This window comes from Podarcis muralis, chromosome 3 (genome assembly GCF_964188315.1).
Source record: "Podarcis muralis chromosome 3, rPodMur119.hap1.1, whole genome shotgun sequence".
Lineage (NCBI taxonomy): Eukaryota > Metazoa > Chordata > Lepidosauria > Squamata > Lacertidae > Podarcis > Podarcis muralis.
Genome location: NC_135657.1, coordinates 83,510,153 through 83,532,068, shown reverse-complemented (window position 1 = coordinate 83,532,068; position 21,916 = coordinate 83,510,153). Strand labels below are relative to the sequence as shown.

Below are 21,916 nucleotides of genomic sequence, written 5' to 3'. Positions count from 1 at the left end.
ACGAGCCACGAGGGAGCCTGCCCGCGCCGCCAATCACACGCGAGGAACTTAGAAGCGCTCCAGCCAATCCCAGCGGCCGCCTGAATCCGGCGGTTTATTGGGGCACGCGGAGAGGCGGGGCGAGGCGACGGTTTGGTGGCGCGAGGGCGGCGTTGACAACCGCTGCTCGGGTGGCTCCATCCCTTCCTTTCACGGCAGTACCGTCCCTGTTGGCTCCCCTCTCCCGCCATGTCCGACTGGGAGGCGGAAAGTGAGGAGGACGAGGCCTGCCAAGCTCCCGCCAAACCCTCTCCGGCCGAGTGGCGCCCGGTGATGGCGAGGGCTAGTGGGAAACGTGGCTCCGCGGGCAAAGACGACGAGGAGGAAAGAGGCGGTGGCGGGAGGAAATGGGGTTCGCGGCCGGCGCCTTCCCGCGAGCCGTGGCAGTCGGGGCCCTTGGAGTACCGGGCCCGAGGCCCCTTCCGAGGGGCGGGCAGGGAGCGTGCCGGGTCGCCGCCGCTGTGCTTCCACCTGGATAACTCCCTCGTGGGCACCCTCATAGGTAGCGGTGGCTGTCTGTGAGGGGGAACTTGGAGTTCTCTCTTTTTGCGGGGCGGGTGGAGAGAAGTCCCCTCTTCCCCCAAACTTTCTATCTATTTATCTATACACACACACACACGAAAGCGCAAACGGGGAGGGGGCGCCCTTGCCTCCCTGGCAAAGCAGGTTATTGCTGTGAACAACCCAAAGCGTGGCTTCTGACTCCCGTGTCGTTCAGTGTTGGATTTGACTCCCTTGCTGATTGCAGTAGACTGTGTTGAATTTGGACGGTCTCCTGGATAGTAAATAGTATAATACCACATTGTTTATGAGACTCGGTTATATGCCACTTAACAGTGCACACTGTATGTAGAAAAAGTGGCTGGGTAAGCAAATAGGCTCCTCTCCCATAAAATAAGTAGCACCCTCTAACCTTGCAGGGCTGTTTTTAAGGTCATCTCAATAGAGCACCCTGTGGATTCATGAGTGTATGCCTTTTGCTTGCTACATTTGTACAGTGTTTTTCTGCTAGTGCAGAGGTGGAGGTATATGTTGTTTGTGCACTATGACAGGGGAAAGGGCCAGGGAGGGAAGATAGATTTATTAGCTAAAAAGTGATTAAGACCACAGTCCTAACCCCACTTACCTGGGAGAAAGGCCCCATAAATTCAGTAGGACTTAGTTCTGAGTAGACCCACTGTTGGATTTGCACTGTAAGGCTTCAAATGTATACATACATACCTGGGAATAAGTAATTGAACTCAGTGGATCTTGAGTCTGAGTAGACATGAACAGGATTGCACTGTTAAGGATGCCCAGAACTAACAACTTTATAGTGTTGAAAAGAACTGTCAGGGGTCTTTTACCTTTACTATGGTGTACTTAGTTTCTCTTTAAAAGAGAAAGAGAGCAGACTTTATAGTCATTAGCACTTTTGCAACATAAGTGATGTCAAATCTGAATGAACTGTCACTGGAGATAGAGAAATGGAAAGGAAACTCAAGCCTGCAATTCCCTGTGCAAAATGGTGTAGCCCTAATATTTTCCTTTTCGTGAATTGGGTGGCCAATAAAAAGAAAAAAACAGCAGCAGAATTCTGTTCATTGTGGGCATGGAACAGTAAGCCTAGGAAATGCATATGTATCAAAGCCCAAAAGACGATTGACAGAGGGAGGCGGTCAAAGGTACAGAGAGAGTTTAAGGGACCTCCAGATTCTTAAGACTATCTGTTTTAGCCCCATGCAAAAATCCCTTTCTGTAATTGAGTTGCACCCAAATCTCTAATACTATATGATCATGTTTACAAACTTTGGTGTTCTTTAAATGGTTTAGTTTTGCTTTGTACATAGGGAAAAGTGTGTTCACTGAAATATGTGAAAGTTATCACTATTATACTAGTGTTCTTATGTCATAAGTTCATTGTGTCATTTTGCAACAAAATATTAGTTAACATAGGGATAGGAATTGTTCATCTGGGGAAAACCTAAGAATTGCTCAGCTTCACTTCTGAGTGTTTTTATTTAAAAATTTGCACCCTCTTTAGATGCCTCCAGACTCTTGCCCTTGGTCCCTTTACTTGTGATAGAAATAATGTTTGCATTTTGCCAGTAGCAGTATGCATTCTATTTTTGAAAACATTTAGCTAAAATTAGAATGTGGCCAAATTTTGCATATGTATTTTAATTTTGCAACAGGTCGAAGTGGAAGTAAAATAAAAGAGCTCCAGGAATCATCAGGTTGTAAAATACAGGTGAGGCACTATTTTTTTAAAAAAAATGTGTTTGTTTAAAAAAAAACAATCTTTGCTGAAAAGACTGGTTGTTGCATTGCAAAATAACTGCTTTTCTTTGCGAAGAGTGGGGTCATGTGTATATTTGTGATCACAAAGCAATTAGCAAAATAATTGGGGAGAAAATGTCTAGTGTGTAGTACTGTATGTACTTGAGTCAGTTTAGTGGTGCTTAACTGAACTTAAATTGGGAGGGGGGGTTGTTGCTCTACTGTTTTTAAACCCCAAGCATTTCCCCCAAACAAATAAAACCTCAGTACTATTTATGATTGTACATTATGTTAGTGTAACATTTGGTAAGCATCATCAAAAACACATGGATTGTGCCAGCAGATGGGTAAGGAGTGACTTCCAATGAAGAACAAAGGTCCTGTTGAAAACCACTGGGACTATTGGCCAATGATGCAGATTTTCTAGAAAATTTACCAGAATCCTAAATCTATTTTGTTTTTATTTAGGCCACAGTTCTATACCAGCTTCCCTGAGAGCAAGCCCCACTAAACTTAATGAGACTTGCTTCTGAATCAAATTACACAGGCAGCTTGTTAGACATATTAATAAACATTATTAAAATTGTTAATTTAACATACTCTATAAATAGCTTAGAAGTTTTTCCTACAGCTAAAGATTTTTCAACTGAAATTATTTAGCAAGGAAAAAATTAATAAAGCAAACATAATGTAAGGTAAAGGTACCCCTGCCCGTACGGGCCAGTCTTGCCAGACTCTAGGGTTGTGCGCCCATCTCACTCAAGAGGCCGGGGGCCAGCGCTGTCCGCAGACACTTCCGGGTCACGTGGCCAGCGTGACAAGCTGCATCTGGCGAGCCAGCACAGCACACGGAACGCCATTTACCTTCCCGCTAGTAAGCGGTCCCTATTTATCTACTTGCACCCGGGGGTGCTTTCGAACTGCTAGGTTGGCAGGCGCTGGGACCGAGCGACGGGAGCGCACCCCGCCGCGGGGATTCGAACCGCCGACCTTTCGATCGGCAAGCCCTAGGCGCTGAGGCTTTAACCCACAGTGCCACCTGCGTCCCCTAAAAAAAACATAATGTAGATGGATACATTATTCATATCAGTTCAAAAATTATATTAGTCATGTTTGGAGTAGACCCACTGAAATTAATGGGCATAGCTAACTTAGATACATTTCAATGGGTCTAGTTTCAGTAGAACTTAGATGCAGCTCACAGCTTTTTTTACTAGAGTATTTGAAAACATTTTAGGAGATGACAAATCGTTAGCACACTCTCACCTTATATTGTTTGGATTTTAAAGAAAGGGCTGAATATGAGTTATAAAATATTTTCTGGGTATATACCCTTTTTCATATCTTATGCACACTCCAATGAGAGCATGGTCATATCTTCTGGCCCTGTCTTCTGTGGAAGAAGTGAGTGGATTCTTCATGGATCCAGGTGTGTGTGGGTGTGTGCACATGTTTGTAATTACAAATTCTGGTTGTGCCAGGGTTCCTAATCACATACTACCTATCCACACATAGATTGCTCACACATAACACTAAACTGTGGTTTAGTGCTATATGCACAAGCTGGAGTGAGCCCCAACTTGCTTCCTTTCCTGTGTGGCCGGAACTGGACTTTGGCATCATTTAGTTTTGCTTTCTCCTAATCTTTCATTGTTATTGCAGCTTCAGAAGAAGTGATAGTTTCTGTAGGTTGGTTGTTAAACTAAACCAGACTTGGTTATAAACTGCAATCTCTGGTTCACAAGCAAAGATGATCTGAGAAGAAACTGAAACTTAATGCCACCAAAGTCATCCCAGTCATGTGGTAGGGTGTGTCTATTCATTCATATGACACTATAATTTAGTACTATATGTAAACTGGCCGCAGAGTGTTCTCACTTTTTTCTGACTGCACAGAGGTTAGTGCCAGCTGGTGCACAAAGGGTGGGGGCAGTAATGACAATCCTGCTGTCCCCACACCTTGATAGAATGTATGGACGAAATATGAGAAGACTGCTTTAATTTTCTGATAAAAGTTAATGTAACTTTGAAACTGCCTAAGGTACTAGACTCCTATCTATTATGTTACTTTTTCTCATTGTAATGAAGCAAGGCATATTTAGAAATGGAAAACTTTCAACCTGATATATTGCTTCTGACTGAAAGATACCCAAGTGGTTTAGGAAATCTTACTTGTACTTATCAAATATTTTTTTAGTGCCCAGAAAGACAATTTTAGGGCAGTATATTACAGCAATCTAATATCTGATTCTTCTACTAAGTAAAAAAACCTTACATTTAGGTTGTAAAGGGCAATTATGAAGCTGAAATAAAGATATTTGGTGGTAATGATAAGCAAACAAAAGCCAAAATGATGATTGATGATCTTATTGAGAGGTGCAGCCAAAACAACGCAGGAGAAAGGTATGTTAAAGGTAAGAATTTAAAACTTGATACGTGTTTTATATTTAAGCTTTCTCTGCAGACTGATCTGCTTGTATAAAACCCAGATTAGTGTTATCCACTCTGTTGAAGAGACATTTATAAACTGAAAGCTAGTAGGGAGTGTAGGAATATCCAGAGGAGTTCATAAAGCTGCCCTTGTGATGCATCCAAAAATAAAACATGGTATTGGTTCACATAGTTTGTCTTTAGATTGCAGTGAAATGAAACAGTCTGTGGTTCATAATTAAACTTTTAATCTGAATTGCCAAGAACTAATTTAAGGTGCATAATCTGATATAAAATGTTTAACCAAATCAAAACCTAATTTTGTTTTAACAGATTGCTTTAAACACCAAGATTTTGGAACCACTCGTTATGAAGAAAGTCATTCCGGTGCTTTGAAGTCGGGATACAGTAATCCAAAGCAATCCATTAACTGGGCCTCCCTTCGAGAAAATAAAGCTAAATATGAAGCTATGAAGTGGGCTGGTTAGTGTAACATATTTTTTTAAAGGAATTGTAGGTGGTCATCCTTCAATATAAAAATGCTTTATGAGCTGTGAAAATCATCTACTTTGATATGTAAAAAGTTCTAAGAAATTCTGAGAACATTTGATCATCTATTGATTTTGTTATATTTATTAAAAACTGCCTGGTATGTGGTCACAGCAAAAATCAGATAAGATCTGGTGTAAAGGCCATAGTGTTAGTGCAGTATTTTAAGTGTCATATCACACTGAGGTAGCACCTTGGTAGAAAAAAAGGCTTTCAATTAGATATAAAAGGTTGTGCTAACACAATATACTATATTGACCACACTAATTTAATGCCACTACAAAACATGGGTGCCAGGGTCCATAGGCATACTTACCCACAGAGTTAGGCGTATAATACATGGACAAGTCTACAGCACTATAGGGCATACCTGTCGTTCACACTAATGTGATTGGTCACTCAGGCAGACCCTGGACAGCTGTACTGTTCTCATGTTATAAGAATCACTGCAGAGGAATCTGTGAGTCAGAAGTAACAGTGAAACCAGGATACTGAATTCAAAATATCTTGCTGTGCCTGTAGAGATTTAAAAATTAATCCTTGAATACAAAGCTGGGAAGAAGTAGTATCTTGATATACAAGACTGCCCATCACCCACATCTCAGTTTACAGATCAGTACTGACTGTGGTACAAAGTTTAAAAAGAAAGCTCAAAAATTGTTTTTGTGGTTGGGTGTTTTTCTTTTCTTTTTTAATCTAGTGAAACTTTGTGAATATGGAAAAATGAATTTCCATACTCATGCTGTGGTTTCTAGTAAACAAAAAGTGTTCAAGGGCTTATTGATAGCCCTTCTTTGGGTGATAAATATATTTGGTGTAGTTTCTTATCGGCATTTCTTTGCAAGCCATGTTGAATTGTGTGTCTGCTCAATAGAACTACCTGTAAAAATGAGGAATAGGCTGGCATGGAAATAGAGTTCAGGGTTGTTGTTTTTAATGAAGATGGTGTTATTTTTTATTCTTAGTAGTTTGAGAAGTTACTTTTTAAAATAACCCATTTTCCCTTTAATTTTATTAGATTTGCCTCCAATTGAAAAATGTTTTTACAAAGAATCTCTAAAGGTTGCTTCAATGTCACAAGAAGAAGCTGATAGGTGGAGGTAAGAATTTAAATTGGAAAGTTGTATGGCCTATTGGAAAGTTGGGTTGATTTTTAAATGGATTATAGTTTTAAGAAGGTGAAGGCAATGTCTGCAAAGTAGTAGGTAATACTGAGTTTAGATGCACACCATAAGACTAGGCTGTGTGTATATTTCACACAGGATAGGTCTTACGTGCCATTTTTATTTGGGGGTAGGATTGAAGTGCTTAAGCTCATTGTATAGCTTGTAAGGTTTGAAAGCTGATGCCATCAGCCATGGAACATTTCCAGGGGTATGCACTTTAAAACGTCTTACGTGAATGAAACATATACATTTGAAAATGCATCTATAATCAGAGAGCCTGGGTGGATTGCAGCTCTTGGACAAGTGCACATTCACTACAAACCATGGCTTTCTATTATGTAATAGTTTGAAAGAACCTTAATTATTCTTTAATCATGTTTATGATTTGCACTAAATCATAAAATTCCTTGCATGCAGTGGGACTTAGTTGTCATCATAGCTTCTGTTGGCAAAGGTCACGTTTTGTTTTTAATAGCAGCCTCTACCACTGGCTTTGATTATGTTTAGTGCATAATAATGTTAAGCAACTTTTATCTAGTTGTTGGCATAAGCTAATTATGGAAATGATAACAAAGTGGAAACTACATGATTTTTTGCTCTAGATATTTAGTAGTTTGTCTGGAATTGAGAAATAAACCATTTTGTCTGCTATCAGTATAATATCTCTTTATGTTGTCTTTTAAAGAAAAGAAAATAATAATATCACATGTGATGACCTGAAAGATAATGAAAAGCGTCACATTCCCAATCCTATTTGTATATTTGAAGATGCTTTTATGCATTATCCTGACATTATGGCAAATATAAAGAAAGTTGGCTTTCAGAAGCCTACTCCAATTCAGGTATTTTAGTTTTCTTTATTTCTGAATAGTGTAGAAACTGTGCTGTTTAAATAGTAGGCCCTATGTAATAATATACTGTTTATTTTAGTCACAGGCTTGGCCAATAATACTTCAAGGATTTGATCTCATTGGAATAGCGCAGACTGGTACTGGAAAGACTTTGGCTTATCTAATGCCTGGGTTCATTCACTTGGATTTGCAGCCAATGTAAGAAGTAACTGGAATAAGATTTGATTTATTCTGTGCCTGGTGGGTTGTTTTTGTTAATCAAGTTAATAAGATTTAACACAATCTTGGTCACAAGAGCTGTGTGTGAAACTACTGTCATACTTTTTGTCATGCAGCCCTGTTGTACTGTCAGTTGCCATTCTTTTCTCTTGCATACATACAGTAGTCCATAAACTGGAAAGAGATTCAGCAATGTATTCTTTTTAATGGTTATAGAGTTTGCAACAGTTAAGGTTGTTATTTTTTTAAATCAATGCTATCATAAACAATATAAACATTGTTGTGCTCTACACAGGAAGACATCCCACCCCTGCTTTACCTCTTAATTCTCAAAGCAGGCTTCTGTCAACATTGGGAGGCAGACTGCAGCTCTGTGATTTCCTTTAGAGATGTAACATTTCAGATGGGATTTAAAAAGCAAACTCTCCAACCTCATAATCCCAGCTATGAATTACTATCTATATTTACATGATAGCCACCATGATGCTATGGCTATGGAGTCCCAGTGATGTGTACATTTCTCTTGCTCAGAGATGCCAAGTTAGCAGGTGCTAACCAGTCTAGGTTATTTTATACCTCCCTAAGTTACAGCTTAAGGGACGCGGATGGCGCTGTGGGTTAAACCACAGAGCCTAGGACTTGCCAATCAGAAGGTCGAGGGTTCGAATCCCCGTGACGGGGTGAGCTCCCGTTGCTCGGTCCCAGCTCCTGCAAGTCTAGCAGTTCGAAAGCACGTCAAAGTGCAAGTAGATAAATAGGTACCACTCCAGCGGGAAGGTAAACGGCGTTTCTGTGTGCTGCTCTGGTTCGCCAGAAGCGGCTTAGTCATTCTGGCCACATGACCCAGAAGCTGTACGCCAGCTGCCTTGGTCAATAAAGCGAGATGAGCGCCGCAACCCCAGAGTTGGTTACAACTGGACCTAATGGTCAGGGGTCCCTTTGCCTTTTAAGTTACAGCTTAACCCAGCAGCCCTGCCTTTTCTCTTTATTCTTTTCCAAGCATCTGGGCATCGTGATGCACAAACATCCATTCTTCCTACTCCCATGAAACCAAGTTACTTGGTTTGCATTGCCATAGTATGTAGGCTGCTAATGCCATAAAGTGCTTTTGTAAGTGATGTGTGCTTTTGAACTTACTTCCAGGTAATTATACTTTGAAATGTGGCCTTAATTCATTCTAACCAAAGTTAAATGATACTTGGATGCAAGCCAAACAGCATAGTTAGCCTGTCTGCTAGGTTTTCCTCTGTTTTCTTCTTAAAATATTGCCTTTTGTATTTTTTATGTATAACTGCTATCTAAACAAAGTTGGATTTTCTTACAGACCTAGAGAAAAACGTGGTGGACCAGGTATGTTGGTTCTCACTCCCACTCGAGAACTGGCTCTTCAAGTTGAGGCAGAGTGCTCAAAATATTCCTATAAAGGAATTAAAAGGTAATATTTACATCATCTTCATTACTTTGGCAGTGGTACTGCAATGTGTCACAATATCTCTGAAAGACGCCACTGTGAAACACTTCAAGTAGTATTTTTATGTTTATAGTCTTTTGATGGATTTATTAGTATTTAACATCTACAAATTCCCGATAGTATGCCAAATACTGTATGGACTGGATTATAATTTCTATCTAGAAATTTTACAGTCTTCAACTGCCACCTTCTAGCTTTCTTATGATCATGTTTAAAACTTTTCATTCCTACATCTGACTAAAATAAGCATTCCTAAGTCCCTCCAGATGTTTAGGAGAAACATCAACATTCTAGTTCAATAACGACATATATTTAAAAACTTTCTCAGCATTTCTAAAGAGTTGTTCAAATTCTATTCCTGCTACTAAAACAGGACAATCCCACAGTAATCAAGAGGACAGCTGCCACTTACCAAGAGGGTCAAAAGGCCTGGTGCATGTGCAGCAGTGGAGCCAATCCAGTACTCCTGCTGCTTCACCCATCTGCACTGGGTTCCCTGCACCTTTCCCTCTCAGTAAGCAGAAGTGATGCTCAGCATCAGAAAGACAGACAGGCAACTCTGCCCTGCCTGCCCTACCCCACAACCTGCTGGTGAGACAGTCAAAACCCTGGCCAGGCCATGGCAAGAAATAATGCTGCAGTGGAGCCACTGCTGCATCTCCAGTCCTGTTCCTCTCCGTGGTTGGGGTGGAAAGTGGGAGGGCAGGCAAATCACTGTGCCAGCCTGGACCTGGTGCAGTAGTGAGGCTCAGTGTTGTGAAATGAGAGCACAGGGGACTAGGTTGGGATCCAGAAGACCAGCCCCTCCCCTGGAACACTCTTCTTCTGTTGTACAAACTTGGCAGATGAGAATCTCCCTGGCAGTACTTTGTCCAGCCTCGCATTCAGCAGGCACATCAGGGAACTCTGCACCAGCGGAATGATGGCATCAGACTGCACAGGGTGTTCCTCTGCCTAAGCCAACTCTGCAGTCCAGCACAAAGCGGATTTGGACTGCAGCCAAATTTACATGAAAAAATAAATCATGCAGGGTATTTAATGTAACCTGTGTTCAATGTAAACATTTTAAATGGACAGTAGCATGACCATATAGTTTTAATTTAAAACAGCTAAATATTGGATAAATTCTCTCTAGCATTTGCATATATGGTGGCGGAGACCGGAAAGGGCAGATCAGCGTGGTTACCAAAGGTGTGGACATTGTTATAGCTACGCCAGGTAGATTGAATGACCTCCAAATGAACAACTTCATAAATCTGAGGAGCATTACATACCTGGCAAGTAGTCAAAATGTTATATTAAATTGGGAGTAATGTGCAAGTATAACCTGCAAGAAAATATTGCAATAGGGAACTTTCATGTTTTCTTCCAGAATACTCCATTCTGTTCCTGCTAATCACTGTCATCATACCTCCAACAGTTAACATTGCATGGCAAGTGGCCAAGATCATAGAATTGTAGAGTTGAAAGAGGGACTCCAAGGGTCATCTAGTCCAATCTCCTGCAATGCAGGAGTTTCAACTAAAGCACCCATGGGAGATGGCCATCCAACTTTTGCTTAAAAACTAAGGAATGAGAGTTCACAACCTCATGAGGGAGACCATTCCACTAGGGACGCAGGTAGTGCTGTGGTCTAACCACTGAGCCTCTTGTGCTTCCCGATCGGAAGGTCAGTGATTCAAATCTGCGTGACAGGGTGAGCTCCCGTTGCTCTATCTCAGCTTCCGCCAACCTAGCAGTTTGAAAGCATAGCAGTGCAAGTAGATAAATAGGTACAGTTGCAGCAGGAAGGTAAGCAGTGTTTCCATGCACTCTGGCACTCATTATGATGTTTCGTTGTGCCAGAAGCAGTTTAGTCATGTTGGCCACTTGACCTGGAAAGCTGTCTGCAGAGAAACACCAGCTCCATCGGTGTGAAAAGCAAGATGAGTGCCACGACCCCATAGTCGCCTTTGACTGGACTTAACTGTCCAGGGGTCCTCTACCTTTTGCTATGGATATAATGAAGAGGGGTGTTAAAAAAAATAGAAGGACAGGGCTAGTAGTAATGCTAAAGAAAAATTCAGAAAGTCTGGTAATATTTTAGTCACAATATGAACAGATGGTATAAAGGTCCTTTTATTTAATACAAATGAATATGTTTTTCAGATCAGGTGATTTTCAATTGGAAGATGTCTTTGAACATCAAGTTTTATTAAGTAATCACATAATTGTTCCTTTAGGTGTCCTTCAACAGGATCTACCACAACCATCCATTTGTGCATGAGCAGAAAGTTATTGCATATATGGGGGGGGGGGTGAGAGGGGAGAGGAAGTTGGAAAACGGTTGTGTAAATGGGTGCCCGAGGGCACAGTTTTGGCTCACAGCCTTGGTTACATGGTAAGCATGCAACATTATCTTCTAAAACAAGTATGTCTCCGAAGCACTTCTTTTAGTTCATATATAGCGTTACTATGTCTAATTCTGCATTATTCACAGTGCAACTGGATACATATTTTCTCTATGTTATCTCTTGTACAACAGCCCCAGAAAGGAGTTAGGTAGATTTTGAGTCAAAATAGAGGTATTGTGTTGGGAAAGCCAAAGGACATAGCGATGAGAGTATACATGTAAAATGAACTTGTACATGCTCTGCAGATAATAGTTTAGAAATTTAGTGGTTTTGGCATGGAGTTTCAGAAAGCCAACAGTTTATAACTATTGTGTTTCACAGGTGTTGGATGAAGCTGATAGAATGCTAGATATGGGTTTTGAGCCTCAAATAATGAAGATTTTATTAGACATACGCCCTGATAGGCAAACGGTTATGACCAGGTATGTGTGCCTTTTTAGTGGTTCATGGCTTCATCTGAAGATGTGTTTTAATGGAAAATATCTGGATGCTACATTCCAAAGTTGTTTTATGCAATTTATTATAATGACCTTGGGGAGAAAGGTAAGTGTGAAATATTGTTTTATTACATTTGCATACCACCTTTTCCTCCATGTAGCTCAAGGTGGTGTACATGTTTCTCCTCCACATTTAATCCTCGCAGCAAGCCTGTGAGGTAGGATAGGTGGCGAGTGTGTGACTGCAAGGTCACCCAGTAAGCTTCATGACTGAGTGGGGATTCAAACCCATGTCATCTTACAGCACTCTAACCATTACACCACATGGAAACTTTCATCAATCCAGTGGACTGGTAGAATTCAGGCACCCACAACTAAGGGGAGCCTATAAAACACAGGGTTCTTTCTCCATCTGGACACTCTCCTCTGCCCTGGGAGGAAAGAAGCACTTTGCCAGCCCTGTCTGTGCTCAGCACTTTCCAAAGGGCCAAGTGTAGGACTAGCAACACCACTTATACTGTATAGCAGTTGTCAAGTACCCATCAGTCTCGCATGCAAGGGATTTTGATGGGTGGACAGGATAATTCACCTGTCAGTTGTGTGGAATCATAAAGGTATAATGTGATTGACAGTTGAGTGGCCCAACCCACCTGTCAAATTTGCCCCACAAGGCCAGTCCTGATAAGGATCTGGCCCATGAAAGCAAAAAGGTTCCCCATTCTGGAATTAAATCAACACCTTTCTATAGAGAAACTTTATTCTTGGGCAACTGAATTCTTTATTTATTTTGTTGTTGTTCATAGTAGCAAACTATTTGCAACTGCCTTGTTCGTATTTAGGATGGAAACATGAGAATGCAGGACAGTAATAGGGTTGAAATACAAAATGACTTTCCTTTTCATTCCTACCAGTGCTACATGGCCAGATGGTGTCCGTCGTCTTGCAAAATCATATTTGAAAGATCCTATGATTGTGTATGTTGGTACTCTTGATCTAGCGGTGAGTTGTTTTCTGTTTTGGGCTTATTACTCCTGTGTTGTTTTTAATGAGACTGTATAAACTGGACAATGTCTAGTCTTGTGTGTGAACTAGGCTGTATTTTTAAAAGATATAGCAACTCAAAATCTAATAATATCCCAGGCTAAAATGGAAATTATAAAATGGAAATCTTAATAATGCAAGAAGTTACAGATTGCAACATTTTTTTCTTTAAAACAATTTTATCACATTCTTCAGCCTAAAAGACTGCCAGAATGGCTTGCAAATGTCCCAGCCCTTATTCTTTGCAGTCTAAAAACATGATGGAAAAGGGGATGGGAGGAAAGAGGAAAAACACTGTTTTAGTTCATAATTCTTTTAATAAGCAGTTGGAATGGAAAGATTTCAAGGAGAGGAGGAGCCAAAAGTTTCGGTGAGCTGAAAGGCTCTGTGGCCCCATCTCTGTTCTCTCCTGAAGAGAGATTATTTAAGCTTCCTCTTTCTCGTGCACAGAATAAGAGCAGTATTGTCCATTTCTGCCCATTGAGTAGACCTGGGTAAGACTTTGAGACCTTCAGACATCTATGTATGGATACAACATTTCAACAAAGTGTGTATGTCTAAAATCCAATGCTTGTGAGCTGAAACTGGTCAATTTCTCAGTTTTGAGGCAGGAGTCATGGTCAAATCATCCATGTTATTTGGGATTGTGCATGTTGGGTTTTAGGCATATCCATTTATACCCAAAATGCAATGTGCATAATTCCAAATAAGATGGCTAATTTACCATGACCCCTGCAAAATTAACTGATCTGCCTTCCACAAAACACTGGAATTGGAGAGCTCTGGTAGAATCATTGCTCCTGATTACAAGCCAGACCTGTTAGTCACAGTGAAGTGCTTCCTCCACCCTCATAGTGTTTTTTCTATATCTGGATCACTGTGGTTACACAAAATGCTTCAGGGTTCCCTGCTCTGTGTGACTCATGCAGCTTTGTAGAGATGCTACTTTACCTTGGGAAGTCCAGCATCTCTCCAAGGCTTCACCATGGAATTCAGGATTCTTCCTAGGGGAAAACAGCCTTAGCAAGAGGGTTGTGTGCCTAACTCTCTCCCAGTCATTTAAAGGGAGAGTATTTGAATCGGAGACTAATCAGACCCACAGAAGGCATTGGATCTGGATTCTCTGGTTTGTGGTTTGAAATCTAAAGTAGTGCTCTGATTTTTTAAAAGTGAGTTACTTGATTCTTAGTTGTGGGTGTTAAGAACTGTATAGCAGCACCCAATGATTTAGGTGGGATTTATTTTCAAATAAACATGCCACAACAGCCAGTTCTAGTCAAAGCTCACGTTCAAAGTCTACATGCATAGTACCTGAATAGTCTTCCAACATGAAAATTCTTTGGTTATATGTTGAGATTCCTGCATTGCAAGGGGTTGGACTACATGAGCTACAGGGTCCCTTCCAACTGTACATTTCCATCTCAAACTCTTTCAGTATCCCTAGCGATAACAAAGTATGTACAATTCTTAATTGATACTTTGACAAGGTTCAAATTACATTCAGGTTTCCTTTGATTAAATTTGGTTTTCTAGGCAGTAAATACAGTGGAACAGAAAATTGTTATTATTCCAGAAGAAGAAAAAAGAGCTTTTACACGTTACTTCATTGACACTATGAAGTCCGAAGATAAAGTCATCATTTTTGTGGGAAAGAAGCTTACGTATGTAGAAGAAATCTAACATGAATATTTGGCTTACTGCCTACATTTGTCATTCACTATTAACCATTAAATATGATTTACAGGTGCCTTATTATTCAGTCAGGCCATTGGTCTATCTAGCGGCTAGCCCAATATTACATTACTGTATTATGTTAGTTGAGCTCTAGGGCCTACAGTAAAGGTCTTCTCCCATCACCTTTTGTATGTCTGTTGAAACGGAAATACTAGGGATTAAAGTTTGGGCGTTTGCATAAAAAGCATGTGCTCTTCCAGTCAGTTATGGCCTTTCTTCAGCCAAAATGTGGTTTTAAATTTAGATTCTTTAGAATTTTAGATACAAAATTTAAGCTACATTTATTTTCAGCTCTTAATATTTGGTGATGTGCTCTAATTAATTCCCTTTTCAAGAAGTAGCAGCAGGGCATTGTTTGACCTCTTGGGGGCTGGTTCCATCTTAAGCCATGTCTGGGGAAGGAAGAACCCACAGACTGACTCAGTTTCTTGAATCAATAAGCAGGGTAATCCCAAGCTCCTCGCTTTTCCCCCACTTATATGATCAAGATACGGTGCTGCACATAGCAGCATTTAACCAAAGTGTATGTAACTTTTGTTTACCAGGATGTGTAAGAGTTACCCATAAGAGAAGTTATGTAAAACGTCATATCGTTTATATGACTCTGCTATATGCCACTTAACAGTGCGCTCTATGTCATAAAAGTGGTTGGATAAACAAATAGTCTCCTCTCCCAGACCAGAAAACCAGAAGTAGAGCCAAATGTTTTCAAAGCTAAGTGCAGCATGTCAAAACAGCTAAAAAGTATGGGTTTCTTGCAAAAGGTCTTGGCCCCTAAGATGTGCTTGAAGTGACATGAATTTGTCCAGTCACTTCTGGTAGCAAATTCCAGATGCAATGTGAGAAGAAGTACTACTTTTTGTCCCCCAAATCTCCCACTGTTCAGTTTCATTGGATGGCCTGGGGTCTTGTAATATATGAAAAGGGAGAAGAAACTATAGCCATTTCTTCTACACCATACATCATTTTAAACACCTCAATCATGTCCTCCTTTAATTATAAACCAAAAAGCTCCAAATTTAGTCTTCCCTAATATACAAGTTGCTCCGCCTCCTCAATAATTTACTTCTCTTATATTGCTTCACGCTTCTTGGTTGGATCCAGATTTCAAGTATGACTAAGTTATGACTAACCTTAGGTAAAGGTAAAGGTACCCCTGACCATTAAGTCCAGTCGCGGATGACTCTGAGGTTGCGGCGCTCATCTCGCTTTATTGGCTGAGGGAGCCGGCGTACACCAGCATGTGTGGCCAGCATGACTAAGCCGCTTCTGGCGAACCAGAGCAGCGCACGCAAACGCTGTTTACCTTCCTGCCGAAGCAGTACCTATTTATCTACTTGCACTTTGACGTGCTTTCGAAAGTTCCATTAATTTCAAGGGTTCTACTCTTAACATGGGTTAGTCTGGATCCAACCCATGACTTTTCTTTGTACTGTACTGTAATTCCTTACCTAGTCTAAATAAAGCAGCTTGACTTCTGAGAATTCAAATTTTCCCGATAGCAAAGAAATGTCAGGAAATGCTGGTTCTCATCTATTTTCAAATATAAAAAAGAATAGTTTCAGCATATAATCTCAATAGGACACTTTTTCTTCAAACTCTTTTTGATTGACTCATGTTTCATAATGGGGCTAGCAGTACAATTCTTGGGAATAAACACACATAGGATGGTGCTATCAGTCAAAGAAAACTCTTTACAACATGATAACTAGTGATATAAGATGTAAAGGGTGTGTTAGGTATTCTGTTATATTTTGTACGCTATTGCTGAAATTTAACATTTGCAACGGAAAGAATTCCATAATTTTTGCATATATTCTATTACAGTGGATTTAATTTAGACACAACATTTTCTTTAGCTGCTGAAATCAGAATTCTACTCCACTTCAGCCATAGAGTTCTTAAGTGACTTTTCAACCCTTCATCTCTGCATTAGTTACCTGTCTGTGAAGTGAGAATATTTGCATCTACCTCATAAGTGCATTTTTGGGAAATCACATCTCTACGCTGGTGATTTCTTTCTCTTTTTTTTCTATAAGGAAGTCTGGTAAATGCATACAATGTTTACTCGCTGATCATGAATCCTTTAGCAATAGGACATTAACTGAGTTTCCTTGAACATGTGGAAGGAACAGAGTACCTGACATAGGGTGTAGACTACTTATTTTAAGTACATGCAACTGTATCTCCAAATGTATGAACCAAGCAATCCTATGTGTTTTTTTAGTTTTTAACTTTTCTGTTTAGTGCCGATGACCTATCAAGTGATTTTGGTCTTCAGGGAATTCCTGTCCAGTCCTTACATGGCAACAGAGAACAATGTGATCGTGAACAGGCTTTAGACGACTTCAAGAAAGGTAAACTTGTAATTGATTAGAATCAGTTGTAGCATAACACTAAGCAACCAGTCATAACATATATGCGGAAGAAGATGCAATACCACTCAGCAATTATTATTTTTAAAAAACCTAAAGCCTTGCTGGCTGTGTTTACACATTAAGTCTCAGGGCAGGTTACAACAAATACATCACTAAAGCAGCATAAAACTATGGCAAGTTGTTGTGTGACTTACTGCTACATGCAAATGTGGCCATTGAAAAGGTTTACCATTGCTGCAATCCAACCATCCTTCTATAAGGATAGCAGAGAAACAGCCAGTGAAATGTTTTCTGACTTTCTGACTATCTTAAAATATTTTTTTGAAAAACAAGGCTATCTTTATTATTAAGGTGCATTTACTATAAGGTTGTGAATATTGCACTAAACTTTGGGAAATTTGGGATGTTTACATATTGTGTTTTTGTTTTGTATAACATTGTAAACTAATACAAAGAGGGAAAAATGGCATTTCCAAAATAAATGTCCAGCCTTATGTATGTGCAGTGTGAGTTCAAATATAAAATAAAAAGTTGTTGATTTCTCTACCTAGTTAAAAACTCTTGTCAGATCCCAATATGCCTTTTGTGAGGTATCAATATATGTCTCACTGTGCTTGTTCTAGGCAGAGTTCGCATACTGATAGCAACTGACTTGGCCTCCCGTGGACTTGATGTGCATGATATCACTCATGTCTTTAATTTTGACTTCCCTCGCAACATTGAAGAGTATGTTCATAGAGTAGGCCGTACTGGACGTGCAGGGTATGTGGAATATTCTATATATAGTGAATTGGAACTCTGGAATGCGCCATTGTTACTTCTGGAACACCACTGTTTTCTCCAGCACATTTTACATAGACAGGCAGCCCTGTTTAGGGGAGCTTTTAATGTTTAACAAACTATTGTATTTTAATATTTTGTTGGAAGCCTCCCAGAGTGGCTGGGGAAACCCAGCCAGATGGGTGGGGTATAAATAATAAGTTGTTGTTGTTGTTGTTGTTTCTCATTTGGGGACATCCAAAAACAATTAGAAACCAGCTATCTTGCTAGACATTCTAAGTTGACATTCTACTTCGAAGAAGAAGAAGAAATGAGGTTTAAGTTGCTCACTAGTACTTCAGCCTAGGAGTTGCAACAGGGTATTTCGACTATTATTCCTCAGCACAACTCAATAAAATAAAACACGAACTGATTTTATTTGAGTTGGCTGATTTGACAGTTTTGTGCTTTTTTTTTTTTTTTTTTTTTTAGCCGCACAGGGGAAGCTGTAACCCTTGTGACTAGGAATGACTGGCGGAATGCATCTGAATTGATTGACATTTTGGAAAGAGGAAACCAGGTAGTGTTTATCATACCCACACTAGCAATTAGCCCTCTCCCTGACTTTCCCCCCAGACCTGAGGTGTGTCTCAAAAGCTCTTTAATAAGAACATGTTTTTAAGGTATTGAAACTTTATTCTTAATATTTATTTGCTGTTTAAGATTTGTACCAAGTCTTCATGCATATAGCCTCAAGTGGTTTACAATGCAAAAAAAAAAAAAGCACTAGAAAAGTCACTGTTAACAAGCTGGTTTATGGAAACCATTCAAACATAAAAAACAGGTATGGAAAAACAACTGACTTCAGCTGGAATCAAGAGATAATAAATAATGGTAGTTTAAGTTCTAATAATACAGATTGTGAATTTGAATATATTTATTTCTGGATGTAATGGTAGTATCTTGTAAAAAAAATTAATGCATACTTAATGTCTGGGTGCATGTCTTTGTATTGTGAATGTGAAAGGAATGGCTCTTATAAGATGACATCCACCACTTTGGTCTCTGGTAATTTAAACTAACTTTCTAAAGCACTTTGCATAGCAAAAGTTTGTGCTTTGTACCTTTCTCATCAGTAAGAGCTTGAATGGGGGAAATGTGATGCATTCCAAGCAATTTGCAGTGATGGGTAGACTTTATGCAAAACAGACATTATCTGCCAACATACCAGAGTTTAATGAAGTGCAAACTAAACGGGAAGCTACTCTAAAAGACCTATTAAGCATTACACTTATAACTATCTTGCTGTAATAATATCCCAGTACAGTGGGATCTTGGTTTACGAACTTAATCTGTTCTGGAAGTCCATTTTTAAACCAAAACCATTCTTAAACCGAGGTGCGCTTTCCCTAATGAGGCCTCCCGCCGCCAGTGCCCTTTCACCATTCAGATTCCATTTTTAGACCGAGGTAAATTCGGTCGGGTGGCACTGTGGTCTAAACCACTGAGCCTAGAGCTTGCCGATCGGAAGGTAGGCGGTTCGAATCCCCGCGACGGGGTGAGCTCCCGTTGTTCGTTCCCTGCTCCTGCCAACCTAGCAGTTCGAAAGCACACCAAGAAAGTGCAAGTAGATAAATAGGTACCACTCCGGTGGGAAGGTAAACGGCGTTTCCGTGTGCTGCTCTGGTTTCGCCAGAAGCGGCTCAGTTATGCTGGCCACATGACCCAGAAAAACTGTCTGTGGACAAATGCTGGCTCCCTCAGCCAGTAAAGCTAGATGAGCGCCACGACCCCAGAGTCGTTCGCGACTGAACTGTCAGGGGTCCTTTACCTTTTTAAAAAAGTTCTCAAATCAGGACACTATTTCCAATTTTGCGGAGTTTGTAAACCGAATCATTCTTTAACCAGACTGTTCTTAAACCAAGGTACCATTGTACTGTGTATTTAACAGTTATCAAAAAACTTAACAGAAGGGAGAAATCTAATTTGATACGATACAAAGAAGGAATATTAGCCTTTTTCAGTGTACTTAGATAAAATATTTAATTCATGGAACAATAAATATTGATGTCAGCGGTATGAAAGTATTGTTGCCATGATTTTCTAATTATCAGGTAATTCCCGAAGAACTTATTTCAATGGCTGAAAGATACAAGCAGTTTCAGTTGAAAAAAGAAATGGAGAAAGATACGGGGAGGTCTCGTGGGAGATCTCGAAGAGGTTTTTAATCCATACTTGAACACAGTGAGTGCCTACTGAAATGTTAGCAATAATTTTAAGTAGAATGTAGTATTGCTCAAGCTTTATGCACACTTAAAACATAACTTTTTAAAATCTGGTTGTCTTGAAATTGCACCATTTACAGGAATGTGCATTTCCAGATTTGAAAAATATGCTTATTAGAAAATTGAAACAATACTTTTTTATATAGCTGTCATGAGATATATAGCAGTCTTCTGAGCGAAGCCTGCTCTAAATATACATAACAGTAATCATACTGAAGTTGGTTGGTCTAGTCTGGGTCTGGCTAGTGCCTAGGGATTTTAAATCATGCAGCTCTATGGATACTAATAATAATAGGACTTATTTGAAGTAGTTTGAGAATAATGGCCTTAATCTAACATCTAATGGGGTTTTATTGGCTTATGGTACATTGATTACATCTTCTCATCTTCAGGGAGGAAACCTTGTACATAAAGCAGTAATTGTCAACACTGAAGTTTTTGTCTGCTTATGAGTACCAACATCCTGATCAATGGAGTTCAGAAATACTGGAAATTATGCTGACTTGTAATTATTTTCAAATTCTATCTATTCACTGTAATGTATTCTAATGCAGTGCTGTAGTAAAGCTGGTGGATTGTTTTGTTAAGTTTCAGTTTTGATACATTTTGGTTGAGAGTAATAACTTAATACTTAAGTTCATTCTTGTTTTGTAGCTTATAGTAGTTTTGTTAGATGGAAGAACTGCACTTCATAGAATAATGTTGATAAAAGTTCTTATTTACAAGGAAAAGTAACAATGAGGCAAACAGATCTTCCCCTCTCCATCTTAAATTTAAAATTAGCCCGATTCTGTGGGTTCTGTGTACTGCATCTTTTTTATTGGTAAGATGTAGTGTATTGACATATTTGCATGCCTAGCGAGTCCCACCTGTAGATTAATAGTGGGTCTATAAATGGCAATGGTAGAATACTGTAATTTTATGAGAACTTTATGCATTAACATTTGGCTTCCAGAATCTACTCTTTACTTGCACAAAAGACTAGTTTTAAGAGAATAAAGGATTAGTGTTTTCATGGATCTATAGTTGTTATGTTTATTCTTGCTAAATAAAAGTTTTTTAAACATGTATCATTTTCATATAGCATGTTCCAGAACTTGCCAAACGGTATTAATCTGCCTTGCTATAAGATTGTGAGTCAAACATTGTATCATAATTTGTTTCAATGACTAAAGCACTTCACCTTCATGTGCTGTGTGAGAAGGATTATTCAGTTTCTAGTTTTGTTGCACTTGAATATAATTTTCTAGTATGAACAAGAAATAGAAGCAGAGATTGGGATTAGCCATTTCCTATTTATATATCAAATGGATCCTGGGGAATTCTGTGCAACAAAATATGGTCTACATTTAGCAATACTGTTGTATACCTATGCACACAAAAAAGCTGGTCATTTGCAGGAGGGCAAACACACACACTCCAAAAGTACCCCTAATTAAACATTCTCTTTCTCCCCCATAATTGCATGTAACTTGCTCCCACAGGAAGATATGCACCCAACTGGGGAAATGTCCCATTGTCCTTGCCAAATTAGTTCTCTATGCATGTGCACTTTCTCAAATGTTCCTACAATATAAAGGAAACATGCAAATAAAATACGAAGCTTTCCTTTCCAAATGTTTAACAGTGGCAGGGAAGTGATTTGACGCCTGCCTGGAAATGTTTTGAAAGAGCAAGCCATAACTGGCATTGTAAATTGTTGATTTGTACTTGCATCAAAGTACTGAGTGCAAAACACATAATGAAAAGCGGTCTTTATATTGTGGTGTTATAAACTATACACACTATCTCTACTTAAAGAAAGTTGAAAGTGAGGTACTAGATCACAGAACTTTCTTTTTCCTCAGCCCACTTCCTAACTATGCAAGAGCCTATGTATTGCTGCTACCAGCAATTGACTTTATC

The 21,916-nt window shown here is 39.6% G+C and overlaps 1 protein-coding gene across 1 annotated transcript; it reads left to right on the top strand.

Annotated features, from left to right (window-relative positions):
- Nucleotides 1-97: 97 nt before the first annotated feature.
- DDX43 (DEAD-box helicase 43) lies at nucleotides 98-21,081 on the top strand. The gene is made up of 17 exons (XM_028722765.2): nucleotides 98-541; nucleotides 2,214-2,269; nucleotides 4,580-4,712; nucleotides 5,062-5,211; nucleotides 6,296-6,377; nucleotides 7,129-7,285; nucleotides 7,374-7,492; nucleotides 8,838-8,948; nucleotides 10,120-10,261; nucleotides 11,699-11,799; nucleotides 12,726-12,813; nucleotides 14,389-14,516; nucleotides 16,837-16,946; nucleotides 17,591-17,729; nucleotides 18,219-18,306; nucleotides 19,841-19,970; nucleotides 20,404-21,081. The coding sequence occupies exons 1-16, from the start codon at nucleotides 229-231 to the stop codon at nucleotides 19,952-19,954; spliced, it is 2,031 nt and encodes a 676-aa protein (XP_028578598.2). The 5' UTR covers nucleotides 98-228; the 3' UTR covers nucleotides 19,955-19,970; nucleotides 20,404-21,081.
- The last annotated feature ends 835 nt before the right edge of the window (nucleotides 21,082-21,916 follow it).

What these genes read in the sequence shown, in the direction of transcription:
- DDX43 (XM_028722765.2), top strand. Translation starts at nt 229, where the DNA reads ATGTCCGACTGGGAGGCGGAAAGTGAGGAGGACGAGGCCTGCCAAGCT. An exon ending in CATCAGGTTGTAAAATACAG is followed by an intron (nt 2,270 to 4,579) that starts GTGAGGCACTAT and finishes CCTTACATTTAG; the next exon opens with GTTGTAAAGGGCAATTATGA. An exon ending in GGCCGTACTGGACGTGCAGG is followed by an intron (nt 17,730 to 18,218) that starts GTATGTGGAATA and finishes TTTTTTTTTTAG; the next exon opens with CCGCACAGGGGAAGCTGTAA.